Source organism: Typha latifolia, chromosome 5 (genome assembly GCF_019914945.1).
Source record: "Typha latifolia isolate L0001 chromosome 5, TyphaL0001v2, whole genome shotgun sequence".
In the NCBI taxonomy this organism is placed as follows: domain Eukaryota; kingdom Viridiplantae; phylum Streptophyta; class Magnoliopsida; order Poales; family Typhaceae; genus Typha; species Typha latifolia.
In genome coordinates, this window is record NC_133090.1 from 3428604 (window position 1) to 3448205 (window position 19602).

Below are 19602 nucleotides of genomic sequence, written 5' to 3' on the forward strand. Positions count from 1 at the left end.
GAATACTTCGCTCTAAATTAGAATTATAATTTTAAGAGTAAGAATTAGAATAGCTATTCTAGAAGCAAACGACAGTCATGCTGCACCCGCATTAATTATAATATTCCTCAAGTGTACCAGATCAAGCAAGCACCCTTTCTGTTCTCTGAAAAGGCCCTTTTGATCGAATTGTAACGCTCTGCAAACAGTTGGTACGCTGCACCACGGACGAGCGTTAGGAAGTTTTTAGACATTCTTCCACCTCATGCATCTCGAGGGGTGGTTCAACAATTCCTTTGTCATATATTACCAACCACATCACGTACATCCAAACGTCCACTACTTTTTGTGCCTATAAATACTCTGTCCAATCCACCCCACCTCTTCATACAAGCACTACTACTACTACTACTACTACTACTACTACTACTACTACTACTACTACTACTAGCACTCAAAGTAAGCCATGACAATTTCTTCTCCATCTTTGCTTGCTTTCTCTGTTTGCCTTCTGGTCTTCTTCTACGGGTCTCTAGCGCAGCTTGGCTACGATCAAAGCCAAGGAAGAAGCCCGTGGCATAGCCAGCATGGCTTCCGAGGCCAGAGAGCGTGCCGATTCGAGAGGCTTAGCACTCTTGAGTTCATGCAGCGCATAGAATCCGAGGCCGGCTACACCGAATACTTACAAGAGAGCAACGAGCAGCTCCAGTGTGCCGGCATCTCGGCGAGCCGCCGTGTCATCGAGCCACAGGGCCTGACCTTGCCTTCCTACTCTAATGCCCCTCGTCTCGTCTACATAGTTAGAGGTTTATTTTATTTTCTAGCTCTTAGTATTCTATGTTTAAATTATATGAGAAAACTAACTATAACTAAAACTACTATAAACATAATCTAATGAGTGCAATTGGATGCAGGAAGAGGCTTAACAGGGACAATATTCCCAGGCTGCCCGGAGACGTACCAATCTTTCCAGCATCCAATGGAGCATCAGATGGAGGAAGGCGGAAGCCTGAGGGAGAAGTTCAGAGATGAGCACCAGAAGATCCACCGCTTCCGGGAGGGAGACATCCTCGCGTTGCCGGCCGGCGTCGCACACTGGTGCTACAATGATGGAGACTCCCCGGTCATTGCTGTCACCGTCTTCGACACGAGTAACAACGCTAACCAACTCGACGCGAGACATAGGGTAAGTAAGCATCAAAGAGAACCTCTTTAGTAATACTAAGCTGTGCTTACCAGTTGGAAATTGCCAGGAATTCCTACTAGCCGGAAGACATCAGAGACAAGGCCAGAAATTCCCATCAGAAGGATTAGGAGAGTCCGAAGAGCGGCGCTCGATGTCGGGGATGAACATTCTTAGTGGCTTCGACGTCCAGATGTTAGCGGAGGCTCTCGGTGTGAGCAACGAAATGGTGAGGAAGCTCCAGGGCCAGAACGACCAAAGGGGCGAGATAGTCCGAGTGCGGCGTGGGCTCCACATGATGAGGCCGGCAAGGATGCAAGAATCCCAGCCGCAACAAAACGACGAGGATCCAGAGGCGGAGGAAGAGCAGCCAGAGTCCAATGGGTTGGATGAGACCTTCTGCAACATGAAGACAAGAGCAAACATCAACGACCCATCTCTCGCCGATGTCTACAACCCGCATGCCGGAAGAATCACCAACCTCAACAGCCAGAAGCTTTCGATCCTCAACATCGTCCAGATGAGTGCTAACAGGGTCGTTCTCTACAGGGTAAATAGTTAGCTACACAAGCAAAGTTCCCCGCGCTAACCAAAAACTTTTTTAATTTAGAAACAATTTAAGCTGATAGAGAAAACGATGTTATCATGTTTTCTGCAGAATGCCACCCTCACGCCATACTGGAACATCAATGCCCACAGCTTGATGTATGTGACAAGCAGAGAAGCCGGACGAGTCCAGATCGTCGACAACCGTGGTAGGACCGCCTTTGACGGCGAGCTCTACCAGGGGCAGGTGCTGATCATCCCACAGCACTACGCCGTGGTGAAGCGGGCGGAGCGCGGTAGGTTCTCGTGGGTGTCGTTCAACACCAACAGCAACGCCATGGTAAGCCAGATGGCCGGGAAGGCGTCCATCTTCCGCGGCATGCCGGTCGACGTGCTCACGAACGCGTACCGCCTGTCGAGGGAAGAAGCCAGGATGCTCAAGTTCAACAGGGGGAATGAGATGAGCATCTTTGCTTCAAGGTTCGGGAGAGGGTCTTCTTCTGAGTGATGGAAGTACGAGAGTAGAGATTGCTGCAAGTGCAGAGGTTATGATGAGTTCTGTTAGCAGCAGTAGATATGCATGTTTGAATAAATCCTGTGAGTGAGAGTGTTTGCTGTACACTCTTTATCTGGAATATGCAATAATAAAGTGAGAAATTCTGAATAATATCAGTTGACAAAAAGAATCTAAATAGCAATTTACCTTGAGATCTTCGGCTTTCCCTGTGTTCTCCTTGTCGATTGAACTTGGAGGTTAAGTTTGGGTCGGAATAGCAGCCCAACCCTGGTCGAAATATCTTGGGCTTCAAATTATGGTCAAACAGGCTAATCGAGCCATAATTTTGATGAATGAGACTGCTCAAGTGCAAATCACATTTCTCCCAGCAAATGCTTCCTGCGTGAGTTGCATCAAAAGCAGCAGTGTCATGTTGACATTATGTGAAAAACCATGTTCTATTAATTCTGTGAACAAACACATCCCTGCTTCACGAAGCAACAGAAATGGACACTTCAATTCAAGATGGATATTAAGTACTGTCATCTAAAAGATATATAAAAATAATTTGAAGATATAAAGTTCAACGACGCAGACAATATTTCTAAGGTTGAATACAACACTTTATTTCTGAGCTTGAACAAGATAACTACTGTTGAGTAACAAGATATATAATTGTTTATTTACGCCACGCATCAACTTCTCTTCCTCTTGCAGCTGCAGTAACAAAACACAACTTTCTTGAGGAACCCCCTCCAGAGAGATAAATGGGTGCCCATTTCCATATGCTTGAAATCCTATTCATGCATGGTGGACATTATTTCCACTATTTTCCAGACTATGGTGCTGATTAATAGGTGTACATTCACAAGTTCTTCACGAAGGTGTAAGCAGCCCAATGTATGTCAAAGCACTCAGCGTCCCATGAGAAGTCTTTCAACATCCCATCCTTGATCCTCCAAGCCCAGTGCAAAGGGTCATTCCTCTGCAGATGCACATGCAATATTTATTTTAGTCTAGTCAGACTGTATTAGTCCACAAGAGCTTCACAGCAAACAAACTGGAAACCGGGACATACAATTTCATCGAAGGCTTGACTGAGGGACATATTTCCATATGTCGAGAGGATGTACTGCGATGCCATGGTGCTTCCGTAGTCATGCCACTCAGATTGCCTATTTAATTTCATATAGAAACTGAGCATTGATATTACAATTATATAACTTAAGACTACACCAACCAACAGAAGCAGTTTACCTCACAGATTCATTTTGTGAGCTGCCGCCATACTGATTCATTTTGAACTGCCTGCAGATTGCAGAAGCATCTAGGCAAGTTAAATTTCTTTACTCTTTCAGTACTTTAATTATGTATAGCCGATTACCTAAATCCATCATTTGTTAGCTTCATTGATATTGGTGCGGATCCATACTTAATTGCCTTCAACTGTTCATTTAATGATATATTTATGAAATCAGGAACCATGAAAATGCAACGGTATTAAGAACACAGCCATAGACAGCATCATAAGTAGAGGACTGAATCTAGCACTAAATCAGGAACAATCATTGTCCTTAACATACCACTATTTGTGACAATGGATCATGAAAGGAAGGACATAAAATGATATCAGAGCCTGCACAGATCAAATGCGCCAAGGCTTCATCATACTTGTGAACAAACCTTATCTCAACATCCTGCATATGAAAGTACACACAAATAAGATATGTAGAGAACAGAAATGCTGCAAAAGGAAAAATATTTCAGCTGGTGGCCTAATAGTGTGAAGCTCAGGACAAGGTTTCAAATTTATTATGAAGCTTCAATGAGAGCAGTAAAATAAGCACCTTACTAAACTAGTAGATCAAAATATTCACTTCTATCACTAATTTATGCTAGCTTAAGGACAAAGTCAACTTTAGGGGATAGAATAAACTTTGGAAAGCTGTATGTCTTTTATCTCAGACCTACAGTGGAAGTTTTTGGAGAAAAGAAAAAGGCAAAAGGATATAGAATACAACAATTTACAAGATTCATTCAAGAAAAATATAATCTAATGACTCCGGCAAAATTAAAGCTGGGAAAATATGACTCAGACAGCACATTAACATTTGACAAATTATGAGATTTGTCGGAGATAAGACGTATGTGGAAAACTTTATATAAGATGTAATGTGCAAAAAAATGTATAGTATTTCCATTGATCTGAAACTTTCAAGTTTCAACCAAATTTATAATCCTAATACTCTAATAGACACAGAGCAGTAATTAAATGTTCACCAAGCTAAAGAATGTGTCCCTCTATAATAAAATGAAATCCTCCATGGTAGAAATGCAAACTCTAAATAGGCAAAAGGGTAACCAAAAAACCTATTACGGCAGTACAAAATATATGCTGAGTTGAATAAAAATTGAAAAAAGGTAACTTCTCATTAACTATGTGCTGATAAAAGTAAGCAAATATATCCACTGATAGCACAAAGTATCATAGCAGAATCAAGAAAGATTTAAAGGGTACAAGAAGTACTGAATTTGCAACAGACAAGATAAATTATACTTAATGGTGTAAGACAAGGAAGTGAAGACTGTAGCTATTTAGTTTGGTCACCGAGAGGGTCTTTCCTATCAGCTAATTTGTTCTCATATTTTCTCCTGGCATTTCAGATTTTATTCTGTACTATCAAAATGTTTCTGCTGTCATAGTTTCAAGCTGCATCTAGTTATGGTCCATTGATGCTACAAAATAAAACCTAATAGTCTAAGATGTCTACCATGGAAGAATGGCATAATTATTATAATATTATAACTTTAAAAAAATATTGGAGTTGGAAAATATCAAGAGCCAAAAGGCATCCTTAAGCAATATTTATGCAGAAATAAATGCCTTCAAACAAAAGGGGTTGCAGAATTTTTACCCTCAGATCATTTTGAAATGCTTTCAATGTAGAGTTTGTGACTGGCATTTTGGGTTCCATGAAGATGAACTGCAAATTATCACTACATCAGATATAGCAACAAAAGATAACTTCGTCATTTTAATCCTGGACAGTCACAAATATATTATTTAACCACCTGAGCACTCTTAGTTATGCCATTCTGAACAGATGCTTTCAGATAATCCATTGTAACATCAGAGAAACCAGAGATGCAACCCACCTGTAGCAATAGTAATAAAAAAAGACCATTAAATCAGGTGGCAAAGAAAAGAGAAAAATATTAATTCAAGTGTGAAGTAGTTGAGGATCAGGTGATGGTAGCATTAAACAGTGAGAAACCACTTCGTGGACCAGTAATGAAGTCCAGAAAGTGAATAATATATATATAAAGTTGATGTGACATACGAGTATGGACGAACGTTGAGACAACCCAAGGCGATGCGCAAGTGCAACTTTACAAACAGCTTTCCCCTCGATATTATATGCAGAGTAATTTCTAGGAAGATAGTTGTCTTTGAACGGATCCCATTTTTCACCATCAAATCCATAAGGAGCAACCATTAACTTTTCCCTAGAAAAGAATGCATTAGGAAAACAAGCAACAATGTAATCTTGTTGAACATTTAATTAATGTCTATCAGCAGCACTTTACAGAGACGAAGAAAATAAAAAGAGAAATCACTCACTTATGGGTTCCTAATGTCGGTTCCAACCCATGGCTTAAACTGTGGATCAGCCTATCTCTGGAATCAGTTGATGACATCATAATTACTTTATTGGAGTAAACTATCCCACCCTGTAAAGATAAAGAATGACAAGAATCAAAACAATGCTAATACCAAAAACTTTACAGACTTTCCGCATGAATTACGAGCAGAGATTATCAAAACGGACCTAGGTTTCATAGTGGCTGTATTTATGTATATAGGTTGATTAGGATGTCACCGCTCTGTACTAAATTGCATCAGTTATCTAAGTTCACATTCCACACCATTCCACAGGTTTCTAAATTCTAACAATGTTTATGCTTTTTCATTAAACAGCATCTCCATACTGGTGATGGTGATGACATGTGCTTTCATAAGCAAGAGCCAACAGGTACAAATCTTCTTTTGAAAAATATGTTTGACCAATGAAGGGACCGAAACAGTCTTCTGCAAAATATTTGATTACTTCTCATAAAAATGAAACTTACGAAACAAAAATCGGATAACTACAGAAAGCTATTCAGAAAGTTAATTTCTATCCCACGAAGTTTATACGGCTGAAAATGTATGGTCTTAGATCAAGAAAAAGAGTAACCTTTAAAATGTTGACAAGATGTGCCTTATCATTGTCCTGCAAACGATCAATACGATGAAGTCGATGAGGATCAAGCCCACAGAGTTCTAGCTTACTTGGCTGCTCAAGGCACTACAAAGATAAGCATTTTGTTAGCCAAAAATCATTGAACAATACAGAAGAGCAAATTCGTACAATCACGTTTAAGAAATAACTGATAAAATATGTCCATGTGACAAGTGTTCTAAAAAATATACAACTCATTTGGAGTTTGGAGACAACTATCCGTTGGTTTAGAGAATACTTAATCTTAGATCTTTTCTACCCTATATCTCTCGTACTTATATACCAATTTAGTATGTACCAAAAGATTGTTTCAGGGATCTTTTCCTTTTAAGAGAGGTTTTCACTTTGCATTGTTCAACACTCTTCCACAAAAATCTCACAACCTTTTATTAGATCTGACATATTTTCCCATGAGGCAAAGTTGTACTCAAAATTTGTGTTGATTGGAGGAAAGCTTTTACATCATTATGCTATTATTATCATACACATATAGTGGATGAAGGTCAATTCTGACATCTAGTTGGGCAAGAAATAAAGTTACAAATCAACTTTCTAGTAGAAAAATAAGAGTAAAATCCACTTAGGCCGTATGAACTATTGCCCATTTTTATATACATCCCTTGAACATTATTTCAATACACATAGAACCTCTAAATTTTTATATACATTCTCCTTCATAGCCCATTCCTCTCTCTTCGCTCCACTCTTGAGAAGGAGAAAGGAGGGAGAGAGATGGTTTATTTGAGGTAAGGGTATTTTGGTACATTCACCTTTCAAAAAATAAGGGTATAAATATCACAAATCTACTCACATATTTGTCACATGACACTTATAGATGGAAAACGTAACAAGTAACTAATGAAAAAGAGATTTGAGAGGTTTCCAAGTAGTTTAAAGGGTCTGTATATATCAAAAAAAATCAGGAGTTGTATATGAAAATAGACAATATTCTAGGGGATTTAAGTGGAATTACTTAGAGGTGATCACCGGACGGGTCGGGCTAAGTACGAGCCGACCAAGCTTAAGTATTTGTTCATAGTTTGGCCCACCAATCACTCGGGTCGGGCTAAAATATTAGAGGCATTACCATTAACTAGCCCATGAGATATCGGGCTTTGGCCGACCATAACAAGCCAAGCATAACATGCTAGATTTAAAAAATATTATATATTATCAAGCTGAGTGTAATAGCCTTCATGAAAATATTTTATTTAGCTTTCATAGGAATATACTTATATAGTAGTATTCAATTTACTAAATATTCGATGTGGGCCTAAAAGACTATAGGACTAGACAGGATTAACAAATCGGACAACGGGCAGGTGGGCAAAGGCCTAGCTATTCCACCCATTACAATCTTAGGCTCAGATCGGGCTAGGCCTGGGCGGGTCAGGCTCAATGATCAACTCTAGAATTACCCCTAAAAATAATTATGAAAGTAAACAAGACCAATACCAGGAAGATTTGCAGAAGAGAAGATGACAACAATGTTATCAGTTTCTACAAATCTGTTACACCAAGTCTGAATGGTTACATATTCAATGATATTTGGTGGTTAAAGAATGTAAGATGGCTTAATTATGTTAAAAAAAATAATTGATAAGTTCAATATATGAATGTAGGGTGATTGACAGAAGAGTACTAGCACTAGACTGGATGATTAGAAAACATGACAGGAAAAGGATTTAGCATATATTGGTTTATCCATCATGAGCTTCTTTCACAGAAAAATATCTAAATTTGTTTCACTAAATAGCGGTAATAGAATAGTAGTCCATTTACTTGCATGCTGAGGTCATGACATGACAACAATACTCTAGTAGCATGAAGTCCCTGAAAAAGAAAAACAAGGCATAAGCATAATTCCACTAAAAATAGTTAATCAATAAACTATTTAGAATTTTTGAAAACACTAAACTCTACTTGTTGAAAATTCATGCTCTGTATTTAAATAAATAAATAAAACTCAAACAGCTAGTTAAAGATTTGTTCCTGAACTTATATTCTGAGCAGCTTCCTCATTTTTGCAACTTACACATCTATACATTACATGGTTGTTTAAAGATCTAATTCCCATTACTCAAAAATTTCAATTGCAGGGTACAAATTTTCTGATATTAGGAGAATACTGACCGAAAAATAAAGTTGACATATTTCTTTTATAAAAGAAAGCATAAAAAACAATCAACTGGAGTCCTGGACAAGTTCAGAAACCTCAAAACAAAGGAAATCTCCACATCTAGGATTCAGGAATAGTATGAGCTATGTCTAGAATCCATGTAAATAAAGAAAAAGGAATCATAAGATGTCATTGTTTAGTTCAAGGAGATTTTCACTTCAATTAACTGAGATAATATACTGACAAAAATTTCATTTGCGTACAGATTAGAAAAATACAGTAACCCAATCTCAGCAGGAAAAGAAATGCCATCTCGATCCACAAACAAAGCACAATGATTTCGACGTTCCATTTTGAAATCAAGATCAGATAATTCAATGCAGCAAAAGCCCAATAACCAGCATTCAGGTATAAGCTATAGCAGAAAGCTAACCTGATGGACAAAAATATCCCAGAAAAGAGGTCCAACTATAGCAGTTTCCCAATTATGGATATGTAAAATATCAGGCTGCTTTCCGGATTTTACTAGATAATCCATGGAAGCACGGGAGAAATAGGCAAATCTGATATAGCATACAAATTTAGTTAGGAAAATAGAGTACATATTAATGAGTAAAGGTAAACATCATGAGCCCTAGTCCAGACAAAGTATATGGTCAGCAGTAAGCACAAACTAATAGGGTCACATGAATAAAATTCCATAGAAACATATAGAAAGCTTATCCTTCAAAGTTCAAACCATATGAAGATTATGCATTTCAATCCTATTTAGGTGAAAGGTTAAAAGGAATAATTTTTTCAGCAATCGAATTATTACATGCATATTGTAAAAGATCAATCAACAAACCATAATCTCTCATGATATTTTAAGCAATATTTATGAATAAACCATGCCAATTACACAATTAATTCTAAAATCTGAATATACTTACCGCTCAAAGTCATCGGCATAGCCATATAACCTTTCACGGTTGAAAAAAGTTGAGTAGTACAGAGGCTCTACAAGTGTAAGACCAATACCATTGATGACACTGGATCAGAAAACAGTAGGTGAATCAGAAACTGGCAAAAGTGGAAAATGGAAGGACATGTATCACTATTTTTTTATCTTTTTTTATCTCATCTCGTAGTAGAGTAGATAAATACTTTCAATGCCTTAATGAAGGTCAACTGGTAATAGCAAGAGGAATAACAAATAAGATGCAGGAGATGTTGAGTTGTTAACATAATTTACCCTATCCATACTCTGTTTTTGTGCCACTGACCAGCAAAATAAGAATCAAACTCTGTCTCCAATTTCCTCAGCCCTTGAACTGTGTCAAGGTTTATGCTTGCATACCTGTTCAAATTGTATTTGTGTCATTAGCTAAACTCATATAATAGGCAATTTGGTAAATCATAACATCATCATACAAATTACAACAATGAGTAGTTTGCCATGCAAGACAAACAATTATCTCAAAAATGTGAGAGATATCATGATTCAATGCCACAAACAATGTTACACCATTTGTTAACAAGTCAAATCAATATGTAAAAGCTGCTCATTTCTTGGAATCTACCATGACATGAATGCCAGGAAATTCTTCTAACAACTTAATAAAATGAGAAAGCTCCATGCACTCATGTTTTGGTGTCAGACAAGCTAGGTAACTAATGTAACAAACATGAAGGTAACTATGATATTGTAACCAAAAACCTGAACACTCGAGTCTATAACTATATTCGAAAAACTTACCTAATGGGTAGACCAACAAATCTAATAGTTAAAATGGTTGTATAGTTAACTCCAACCCAGATGTAGGATATGATGCCCTTGATAAATATTTTAGATTTTTAAATGTTACACTGAGTTTGAGATACCTTAGTTGACTACACAAAATATTCATACTCAGTAACTATTTACTTTAATCAAAATTGTCAGCCATGTCCTATTTCCTATGGCAGGAATTCTAGGGGGAAAATTCATGCACTCATGCACCAATAGGTACTTAATAAAATAAGTATTAGCAAAGGCTTTGGGAGACAAAATGCATGAGGAAATACAACAGGATATATATGTAATAACCCAAAATAATAATAATAATAATAATAAATAATAATAATAACCCAGAAAAGTAATAATAATTATAATGTATAAATTTTAAAATAAAAAAAAGAGACAAAAAAGAAAGAAAGATAAAAAAATATATTTTGGTGTTGCATGGCACGAGCTCGTGCCATGCAACGTGGGCGCATGTTGGGGGCGCCAAGTGTGCCCACAACTGCCGACCCGGCCAACTGGGCCGGGCCAGCTAGCTACGGCGGGCCCCGCCGCCGCCATTCCCCCTCCTCCACCGCCTTCCCTCTCTCTTTATGTCTCCCTCTCTCTCTTTCTCTCTCTCTTTCTCTCCTCGCCGTCGCCGTTGTCGCCGTCGCACCCCTCACCACCTTCTCTCTCTAGCTCTCTTGTTCTCTCTCTTACCCTCCTCTTTCTCTCTCTCTCTCAACCACCTCTCTCTCTCTCGAGCTCTCTTTCTCTCCTTCTCTTATCGACGCCGGCCTGCCGCTATCGCCGTCGTCGCCGCCACCACCGAGGTGAGCCCCTCCTCTCTTTCTTCTCTTCTTCTATTCTTCTCCTCTTCTTCTTCCTTTCTTCTTCTTCCTTCTTCCTTTCTTTTTCTTCTTCCTCAGCTGCTTCTTCTCTTCTTTGCCTTCTGCAACGATGCTGGGCTCGGCCTAGCATTGTAGCAGCTAGTGCTGGACCAAGCCCAACTCTAGTATAATAATCCTTATTTGTATTATTTATTTATTTAGATATTTCTTTCTCAATTAATACAAATAGATTTAGACATTAATTATTGGATAATAATATATATTCATCAATATGTTTATTGTTGATTATAATTAAGTAATGATTAATTAGGTTATAAGCTATTACGTATAAATATAGGTAATACCAATATTTATTTATTTATTTATTTACTTATATGCCTAGTAGTTTAATAGATAGATTTGTAAATTATAATTATTAGATTTATATTCTAATATTCTTATGATATATATTTTAAGTAATTCTATTAATTTATTATATATTATTATTCTACAATAAATAAAATACTAGGCTTATGTAGTTATTTATTTATTATTTTATCGAGCAAAAACTGCATAGTCCCTAATTAATCAAGATAGAGTATAAATTATAAAATTAATTATAATTAGACCAACAATATACATATAGTTATTTAGCATTTTATTTTATTTTATAATTATATATTTATAAATATTCTTATATAAAAGAAAACAAACCTCTTCTCCTTATACTATAATTAGCATTTTATGATAATAATATAATTATAGTATTTGAATCGTATCGGTAATATAGATCTAGTTATATAATCAAAAATAAAAAGAAGTAATTCTAAACCTAATAAACCTTTATATTTTAATTGAATTAATTCTAATTGATAAACGGCTAACATCATACTACTTAAATATTTTCAGATCCCGAACCCCTTATTTGAGACCCCGTGGACTTTGCTAGCGATGAGTGTCACTCGGTTAACTGACGGACATAAGAGATGCGTGGTTTGTATCTTCTGATCAGACAGTGAGTAGTCTTATCCCCTAGACACCTTTCTCAAATTATGTTATATTATATATTATGTACATGCATGTTTTGGTCTCCAGCATGATTATATGACTTTACCTATTGATGATTACAGTCGAGCATATTTTATCATGCATTTGATTATGATGATCTGGGATATGAGTACATTGGTAATATATATAAAGATGATTAGAGATGATTTTACTGTTATGATTGTATACCGAGTTGATCTGTAGCATGAGTATGCATGTAATATATTAGCATGAGTATGCATGTGTTGACGATATAGTTGGAGACTATATTGCATTATTTTCTCTTGATTCCTATTCCACCTAAATTCCTGTTATGCATTGACTTATTATCGTACTGGATATATGCATATGATCTGTCATTTAGAAGGAAAGCATGAAATATGATTGATATGATAGTTGATAGAAAGCGTGAGGATACCCGAGTGGGCGCGAGGGTTAGGACACGCTTGGTGGATGATTGATCGCTCGACATAGTCGCGATCCTGTTGGCCTTACGTCCAAGGTCGTTAGTCTGTGTGCGCAGCAGACATTCAGACACATGTCGTTCGCCAGGGCATATGTGGCGAGTTATCCTCACGAGGTTTCTATCGACTATGTGGGTGCCCGGTCTGGATGGATGTTGATACCCTAGCAGGTGGCGGGGTATGATTATATTTGAGATTTTCTTGCGGGTGGCAGAGTATGCTCTGAGCCTTTGGACATGATGTTGAGACAGGATACTAGGTGTTGACTGTGCACAGTGGTCTAGTATGATGATATAATACTGAGATGTCGGTGATGATTGTGATGTTGAGAAATGCATATGATTTTATTATCATTTGGTTACCTGATTATCGAGTGATCAATATGTATCATATATGGTTGTATTTGATATCATAGTATGGTCATGGTCGGCATGCATCATTTGTCATATTAGAGAGAGAGAGTTATAGTGATGATATGACTTAGAGATTTATTTATATATTATCGAGGATTATATATTTTATCAGTTATAACATGACATGCTATCTATTTTTCACTTATGTATTATTGATGAACATTCATATACTCATTCATAGCATGATGCTCTTTCTGATTTATATTATCCAGTACATAATTTTCTCTCTATTTGGCATCACTGATTCGGGTAAAGGTCTATTCACTGAGCCTTTTGCTCATGACTCTCTTTATTTTTTTTCTAACCATCTCATATATGTGGTACGTGATAGCAACTTAAGATATCTTGAGAAGATATTTTAGAACGATGATGAGGTGAGCTATAGATGCGAGACGATATAGATGATAATTTAACCAGATATTGAGTTGTACTAGTATTTGATATTTGTATTTTTTTATATTAGACGATGATTTGGATATTACAGGTCGAATCATAGTGTACTCTTGTATTAGTTATTTTAGTTGTACCTTGATGGTTTGTTGTGGCCTGTGTAGGTCCTGCCAGATTATGTAGTGGTCTAATGCATATTATTGTGGACTGAGATATTCATGTGTTAACAGGTTTATTTAGTTAATAGTATGATTTATTTGGTGATGGATTATGTGATTATGGATAGGTTAGCAGTTTTTATTTGATGATGTCATGATTATATGTGCGCAGAAGACTATCTGTGCGTGACGGGCCCCGCCCGACCTGTCGCGTGCGCCAGCATGCGTGTGGGCGCGTGTGCGTGCATGTGCCCGTGCCGGGCGGGGGTGTTATAATATCAAAGACAATAGACAAAAGAAGACACGAAATGCACCTGGGAACCATCCTGTTTTATGATTTTAAAATTCCCATTTGTACTTGGAAAGTATGCACGTATTTCTCTGTATACACCGGTTGTAAATAAAGTGATCTTGTTATGTCTTGTATTTCTATTGTATTGTATTGTAATGATTCAACTTGCAAGCATAACAACATTATTTGCAATAAGGAAACTGATTGCCCTCCAAGGGTTCATGCTTTCAGCATGACATCTTGTCTACAGAAAATTTAAATAAATTAAAAATGGTTAGTAGGTGAAGTATTTACATCATAATTAGGTTGACCATGCAGAACAAAGACCTTATGTTATCCAAAAATTAGCCTGCCAGCAAGAAACACTTAGGATCAAATCTTTGTAACACAAACAACTATGGTTTCGTCCTTTATATGCATAATCATATGATTCCTCATCAAGATCTTCTCTATGTTTCAGAATCTAGAACATTTACTAGTATCCAAGTCTTTTTACATATGAACAAGTCACACAAACTAAAATATTAGTCATAAAGGAAGGGTTAATAAATTGTACATGCATAAGCAATGTCGTTCAACATAAACACAAAACTTACTTGGGTAATATGACCTCCACTAAGTTGCCCTTTCTTTGAAGCGCACAAGATAAACCTGTTACATAGGATGCTAAGGTTCCACAGGAAGCAATTGGTTCCATTTCACTACAGATATGCACAATATGCAAAGCTTTTCTGCACATCAAGAGTAATTTGTCAAATATAATTAAATGACCTAGACAACTAAGTAAAAACCATTAAATGAGTTGACAAGCCACATTCATCTTCTGCATATCAACAATTTACTACAGGCCAATAATATTAGACAATTTAATGCTACAAAGTGTAATAAAAACACCAATTGAGCTAGACAAATACATGTAACATAGACAACCGAAGCATCAATATATCAGAAATTTGAGATGAAAATGTAGAAATAAGATAATAAAATATGAGTGGCTACTTTATAGTTAATTTTAAAAAATACACATGATTCCTCTGTCATAGCTACATGAATGCAAGCAAGCACTAAGTAATTTCTCAAGCTTGTTGATTGATACTTAGTAATATACTACTACTACCTTCGGCTTGAGTTGATCATACTAGAGTACAGGTGTGGGATCATTAAGGTTAATTTGGGTTCATTATTATCTATTACCTAAGTCCAGTGAAAAGAAACTACTAAATTAACTTGCTTGTTGCATTTCCTTCAAGTGTAAGAAAACATACCCAATCATTTTCTCTGAAAATTGGCGAAGTTCTGACAGCAATTCCATGTCAGTTTTATGATGAATGCCATAAAAGGCATTATGCATCATTATTCTATTGTCCATAACCTTCTTCCTGAGATCAGATGCCTCCCTTGTACCAACCATACCTGAAACAACCATTGAATCTATTCGCAGTAATAACTCACAAAAACTTGAGGGTGTCGTTGATCCATTGTGAGTACCTATTATAAGAAAGAAATGTCACTATACCAAAATCAATAAAGTGATTAGATGACAAATCATAGAAAATTTATGTGATCATGCAAATTTGTTCCATATAGATAATCTTGCATGGGATTCATATCAAGAAAAACATAAATTACTGCTTGCTCCCCAATGGTTTGGCCTAATTTTAATTTACCCTCATATACTTTAAATTTAAGCACTTAGGCTTTGAGGCTAAGCCCCGAATTTGATTAGTTAGTCTAATTTTTTAGTCTTGATTTTTTGGAGAGTAAACTTAATTATATATGAAAAAGATAAAAAGATGTTTATTTACCGAACTAGTTTATGAGTCCCTAAATTAGTTCAGGGAGTCCATAAACTTAAAGCAAACAAGACTTTAAGTCTCCTATGATTTAGACCAAGTTGAACTATTAGTTAGTAGTTAACAAGAACATGGAAAGATTTAATTAACCCAACGAGATATAGTCTGATTTGAGTTTAGTTATTTGGTAACTTACTTATGGTAGGAAACATTGACACCATTGAACCATCGTTAGTTTTGGATAGAAAATCTACCATTTGCAACTTGGTCTAAATCACATAGGACTAAGTGATTAAGTTTGAAATACACAAAGGTAAGTTGAAATAGAGTCAAATCACATGAGAATAAACTGTATTTTGCCCGAGAGTAACATATCATGTCAAAATGACCTTTTTATGATGAAAATCAATCTTCTTATTTCTCAAGTTCCACTACTTGGTTACATTGGTTATGCTGAGGGAATGACATCAGAAAGATGTTAGTAATAATAGCCATATATTTCAAAACAAACTAAGAAAAGAGCGTGACGAACATGATAAGCTATCGGTAGAGATTCATAATCAATGTGTTTACACAATCAAATCTTTGTACAAGTTTGTCGAGAGTATTGTTGGGATTATGGAAGTGTAAGACTCCTATCAAAATGAGCTATGGGTGGATTAGAGAAATCCTAAAATTGAGAAGTCTAGGCCCTTGGCGGAAGATTTGAATAGCAATAGTCGTATGGTCCTTATGGCTTGAAATAAATAAGCACATCTTCTAGCAATATAAAGGTAAAAGTGGGGATGAACTTTTTCGATTAAGACAATTTGGCGCTAGGTAGGGAAACAAGGAGAAGAGAAAGTAAGAAGGCAAGGAGGTTGCTGCAACTCTGCAGACCTACAAGGGCTTAGTCTGGATCGTCCGGACAAGTAAAGCCTAGATCCAACTGTAGTTTTTCAAATCGTTTGTATATAGCTTAATTTTGTCATCAAGTTCTATATTTCAAGTTATATAATTTTTTGAGATGTAGCCCAGATGGGAACACATTGTAAATGGCTTTATTTTGATGTTAAACTCTATCAACATTGTCCAATCTTTATTCATTTTGAAGGGTAATGGTTTGGTATATATGTTTCAGTAAACAACACATTTAGCCTTTTTCCAAAAAGAAAAAAACCAATTCGAGAAAGAAATTCATTCCTTAATCTATCATCCTGAAAAGTAATGAAATGTATATCATCAATAGGGCTATCAAAATAAATGAGCAGCTCGAGCTCGGGTAAAGTCGAGCGAAGGCGAGCCTATAACAAAAAGTAAGGCTCCAGTCGAGCCACTCTTTAACTCTCTTTTTCTTATTACTACAAAACATCGGTGAAGATCTCTCTCTCTTCACCTCAATTCTGCAAAAGGAATTTATGAACATAGAAATTTATTAAATTCAGCTCGAAATTTATTATGGTTTTGGGTGAGTTTTTTCTTTAGTTGTTAGGCTTCACATGTGAGTAATTTTTTTATTTTCTTATTTTTCTATTATTTTTTCTAAACTTTAAAAAAAATTATGCATTTTTAAATAACATTTAAAATTTACGTAATTAAAAAAATAATCTGATTCGATATAAGTGGCCGATACGACCAGTACAGCTGATGTGTATTATTTTTTCTAGCAACTGATTCCGAACTTGATACCGAGTTTCGAAACCTTTACTAATCTACCTATTTCACCCCCATTTACTCTTTTTCTTAATCTCTCAACCATTACGAACATAGTTTACTCCTATAATATGGTCAGAAAACTATTTGAATGCATAAAGCAAGTCTTACAAAAGCTTATCTTTTCATGTTCAAACATTGATCATCAGCGTCCAAATTCCTAGATTTTTGCAGCACTAGAATTTACCAAGGTATCTTTTCACCTTAAGTACTAAGATCAACGGAGGGAGATCAAGAAAACAAAAACAATGAGACAGTCCAGTGCATAGCTTATTAGCATGGACCGCAGATAAGCAGATAAGCAGTTACACTAACCATGAAACTACCCCAAGTATATTGAAGTTTCACCCTTTAGGATCATTGCAAGTTTGCAACATTGTTGAGAAAATTAATTGCAGACTTTAGGTTGATAGACATAACGATTGCTATGGAAACTAATAACATATAGACATATCCGAGCTCAGGACTTATTAAGAGCAACTAAAATAACATATAATAATATAAGTGCACATAAATCATACTTTTGGTGCCAGCTTCATCTTCACCTACTTGTTTTCCTTCCTCCAATTGTTTTACTCTCTCTAATAGCATTTCATTTTCTCTTTGTATTTTCTTCACCTCTTCCATCGCCGTAAGCCGTTGTTTGTTCAAGTATAGAATATCTGACAAATCATTGAGGAAAAAATGAAAGCAAATTCTAGAAGCTTTTGTACCATACATGAGAAAGTAGATAGCCATGAGAAAACTATGTATGATATTTGATAATCATGATTGTGAGCAAGTAATGTACGAACGAATTTGAGCAAGTAAGACACTTGTGTTTTAAGAAATAATCAAGAACAACATCACATAAAGTTAAATTACATGATAAAAAGGATACATTGTACAAACGAATTTGGTCTTAAAATGTCTATCTCTATAAAGCTTGCTAAATTAAACAATACTGTACTAGATTAGGAAGCAGAATGAGAAACAACAACTTTCTATAAAACATGCAACCAGACTAATTAGGGTTACAAATTCTAGAAATAGACGATAGTAAGTCGCAGAAGAGGCCTTACTCTGCTGAGCATCAGTGAACAGCTTCCAGATGTCACTATCATTCATTTCTACTTCTCTCTCAGAAGGTGAATGTGGTTCCTGAGACATCCATCACAAATTCATCATGCTTAAACTTTAAAGGGTAAAAAAGTCTAAAACAAAAATAAAATAATAAAGAGATATCCTTACATACCTCGAAGATGTTCATCTCCTGACCTTTGAACCTAAATTGCATTAGCAAACAAACTACTAAATGCTGCTGCTTCCAAAATTAAATAAATGAAAATTAAAAATACAAATGATGCTTTCAAATTTCAGTACGCCGAGATAATTCAAGCAGAGATGCATCACGTCGAACATGTGGTATGCAATAAAGGTTAATCCCACCATTAATTACTTGAAAAAGTATTGGAAATTTTAAACCTCCCAATGAAATCCCAATCTATATCTAACATATCGAGGACTTTAAAAAGGAAATCATACCCTAAGCAAACGATTCTTCGCGGCACGAGAGTTCGCCGGGAAGGAATTATCGAGTGGACGAGATGGAGGGAGGGATGTATTGTTGCGGCGGCGTTCCATATGGCCTCCATGGATAGTCGATGCTACCGCGAGTCTTGTGCTGGCTAGAAAGAAGAAGAGGTGAATTCTTTGGTCTAAGGAAGCGCGAATTTAGACGCTCTCGCACTTCGAAATGTGCATCTTATTTCCAGAAAGCAGTGGCAGAGATGGAACAGTGAATAGGAAGCAATATCTGATCCACGAAAATTTGCAGTTTAAACTCTGTCATTTTGACATTTGCATAACACGCCCCATTTCGATAGAACTTGCATTAAGCCACTAAAAAGTTAAATTTGCATAAATTTATTTTATTTTTTGGGCATAGACGTTGAACTAATATTTAATAAATTTTTTACTAATGCACTATATGTACCATCTAAATTTGTTATAATTTGTTTTTAATAGAATTAACTTAATTGTTTAGGTTAGATCCTTTGTCTAACCTATAATCTATTAAAAAAATTAAGAATTTAACTTGAAGGCAATGTTAAATTAACCTAATCGATGGTGTTTTTGGCGAATTTTATGGTAAAGGCAAAGTATGATTTGTAAATAGTGGAGAAGGCAAGGG

The 19602-nt window shown here is 36.1% G+C and overlaps 2 protein-coding genes across 2 annotated transcripts; one reads left to right on the forward strand and one right to left on the reverse strand.

The window, feature by feature from the left end:
- Positions 1-366: 366 nt before the first annotated feature.
- Positions 367-2416, forward strand: LOC140787930 (cocosin 1-like). The gene is made up of 4 exons (XM_073136968.1): positions 367-785; positions 894-1165; positions 1233-1712; positions 1821-2416. The coding sequence occupies exons 1-4, from the start codon at positions 446-448 to the stop codon at positions 2214-2216; spliced, it is 1488 nt and encodes a 495-aa protein (XP_072993069.1). The 5' UTR covers positions 367-445; the 3' UTR covers positions 2217-2416.
- Positions 2417-2730: 314 nt separating this feature from the next.
- Positions 2731-19199, reverse strand: LOC140787928 (uncharacterized). Its single transcript, XM_073136967.1, has 20 exons — positions 18954-19199; positions 18664-18694; positions 18491-18569; positions 17951-18091; positions 15210-15432; positions 14541-14675; positions 9841-9945; positions 9539-9637; positions 9040-9169; positions 8270-8320; positions 6443-6553; positions 5827-5936; positions 5546-5711; positions 5277-5360; positions 5120-5188; positions 3788-3901; positions 3589-3650; positions 3462-3512; positions 3283-3379; positions 2731-3189 (listed from the first exon to the last, which is right to left on the reverse strand). Exons 1-20 carry the CDS (start codon positions 19061-19063, stop codon positions 3070-3072), a joined length of 2088 nt encoding a protein of 695 aa, XP_072993068.1. The 5' UTR covers positions 19064-19199; the 3' UTR covers positions 2731-3069.
- Positions 19200-19602: the final 403 nt, after the last annotated feature.

What these genes read in the sequence shown, in the direction of transcription:
- LOC140787930 (XM_073136968.1), top strand. Translation starts at nt 446, where the DNA reads ATGACAATTTCTTCTCCATCTTTGCTTGCTTTCTCTGTTTGCCTTCTG. An exon ending in TCTCGTCTACATAGTTAGAG is followed by an intron (nt 786 to 893) that starts GTTTATTTTATT and finishes AATTGGATGCAG; the next exon opens with GAAGAGGCTTAACAGGGACA. An exon ending in ACAGGGTCGTTCTCTACAGG is followed by an intron (nt 1,713 to 1,820) that starts GTAAATAGTTAG and finishes TGTTTTCTGCAG; the next exon opens with AATGCCACCCTCACGCCATA.
- LOC140787928 (XM_073136967.1), bottom strand. Translation starts at nt 19,063, where the DNA reads ATGGAGGCCATATGGAACGCCGCCGCAACAATACATCCCTCCCTCCAT. An exon ending in GTGGAGGTCATATTACCCAA is followed by an intron (nt 9,946 to 14,540) that starts GTAAGTTTTGTG and finishes CAATTTGAACAG; the next exon opens with GTATGCAAGCATAAACCTTG. An exon ending in CCGACATTAGGAACCCATAA is followed by an intron (nt 5,712 to 5,826) that starts GTGAGTGATTTC and finishes ATTCTTTTCTAG; the next exon opens with GGAAAAGTTAATGGTTGCTC.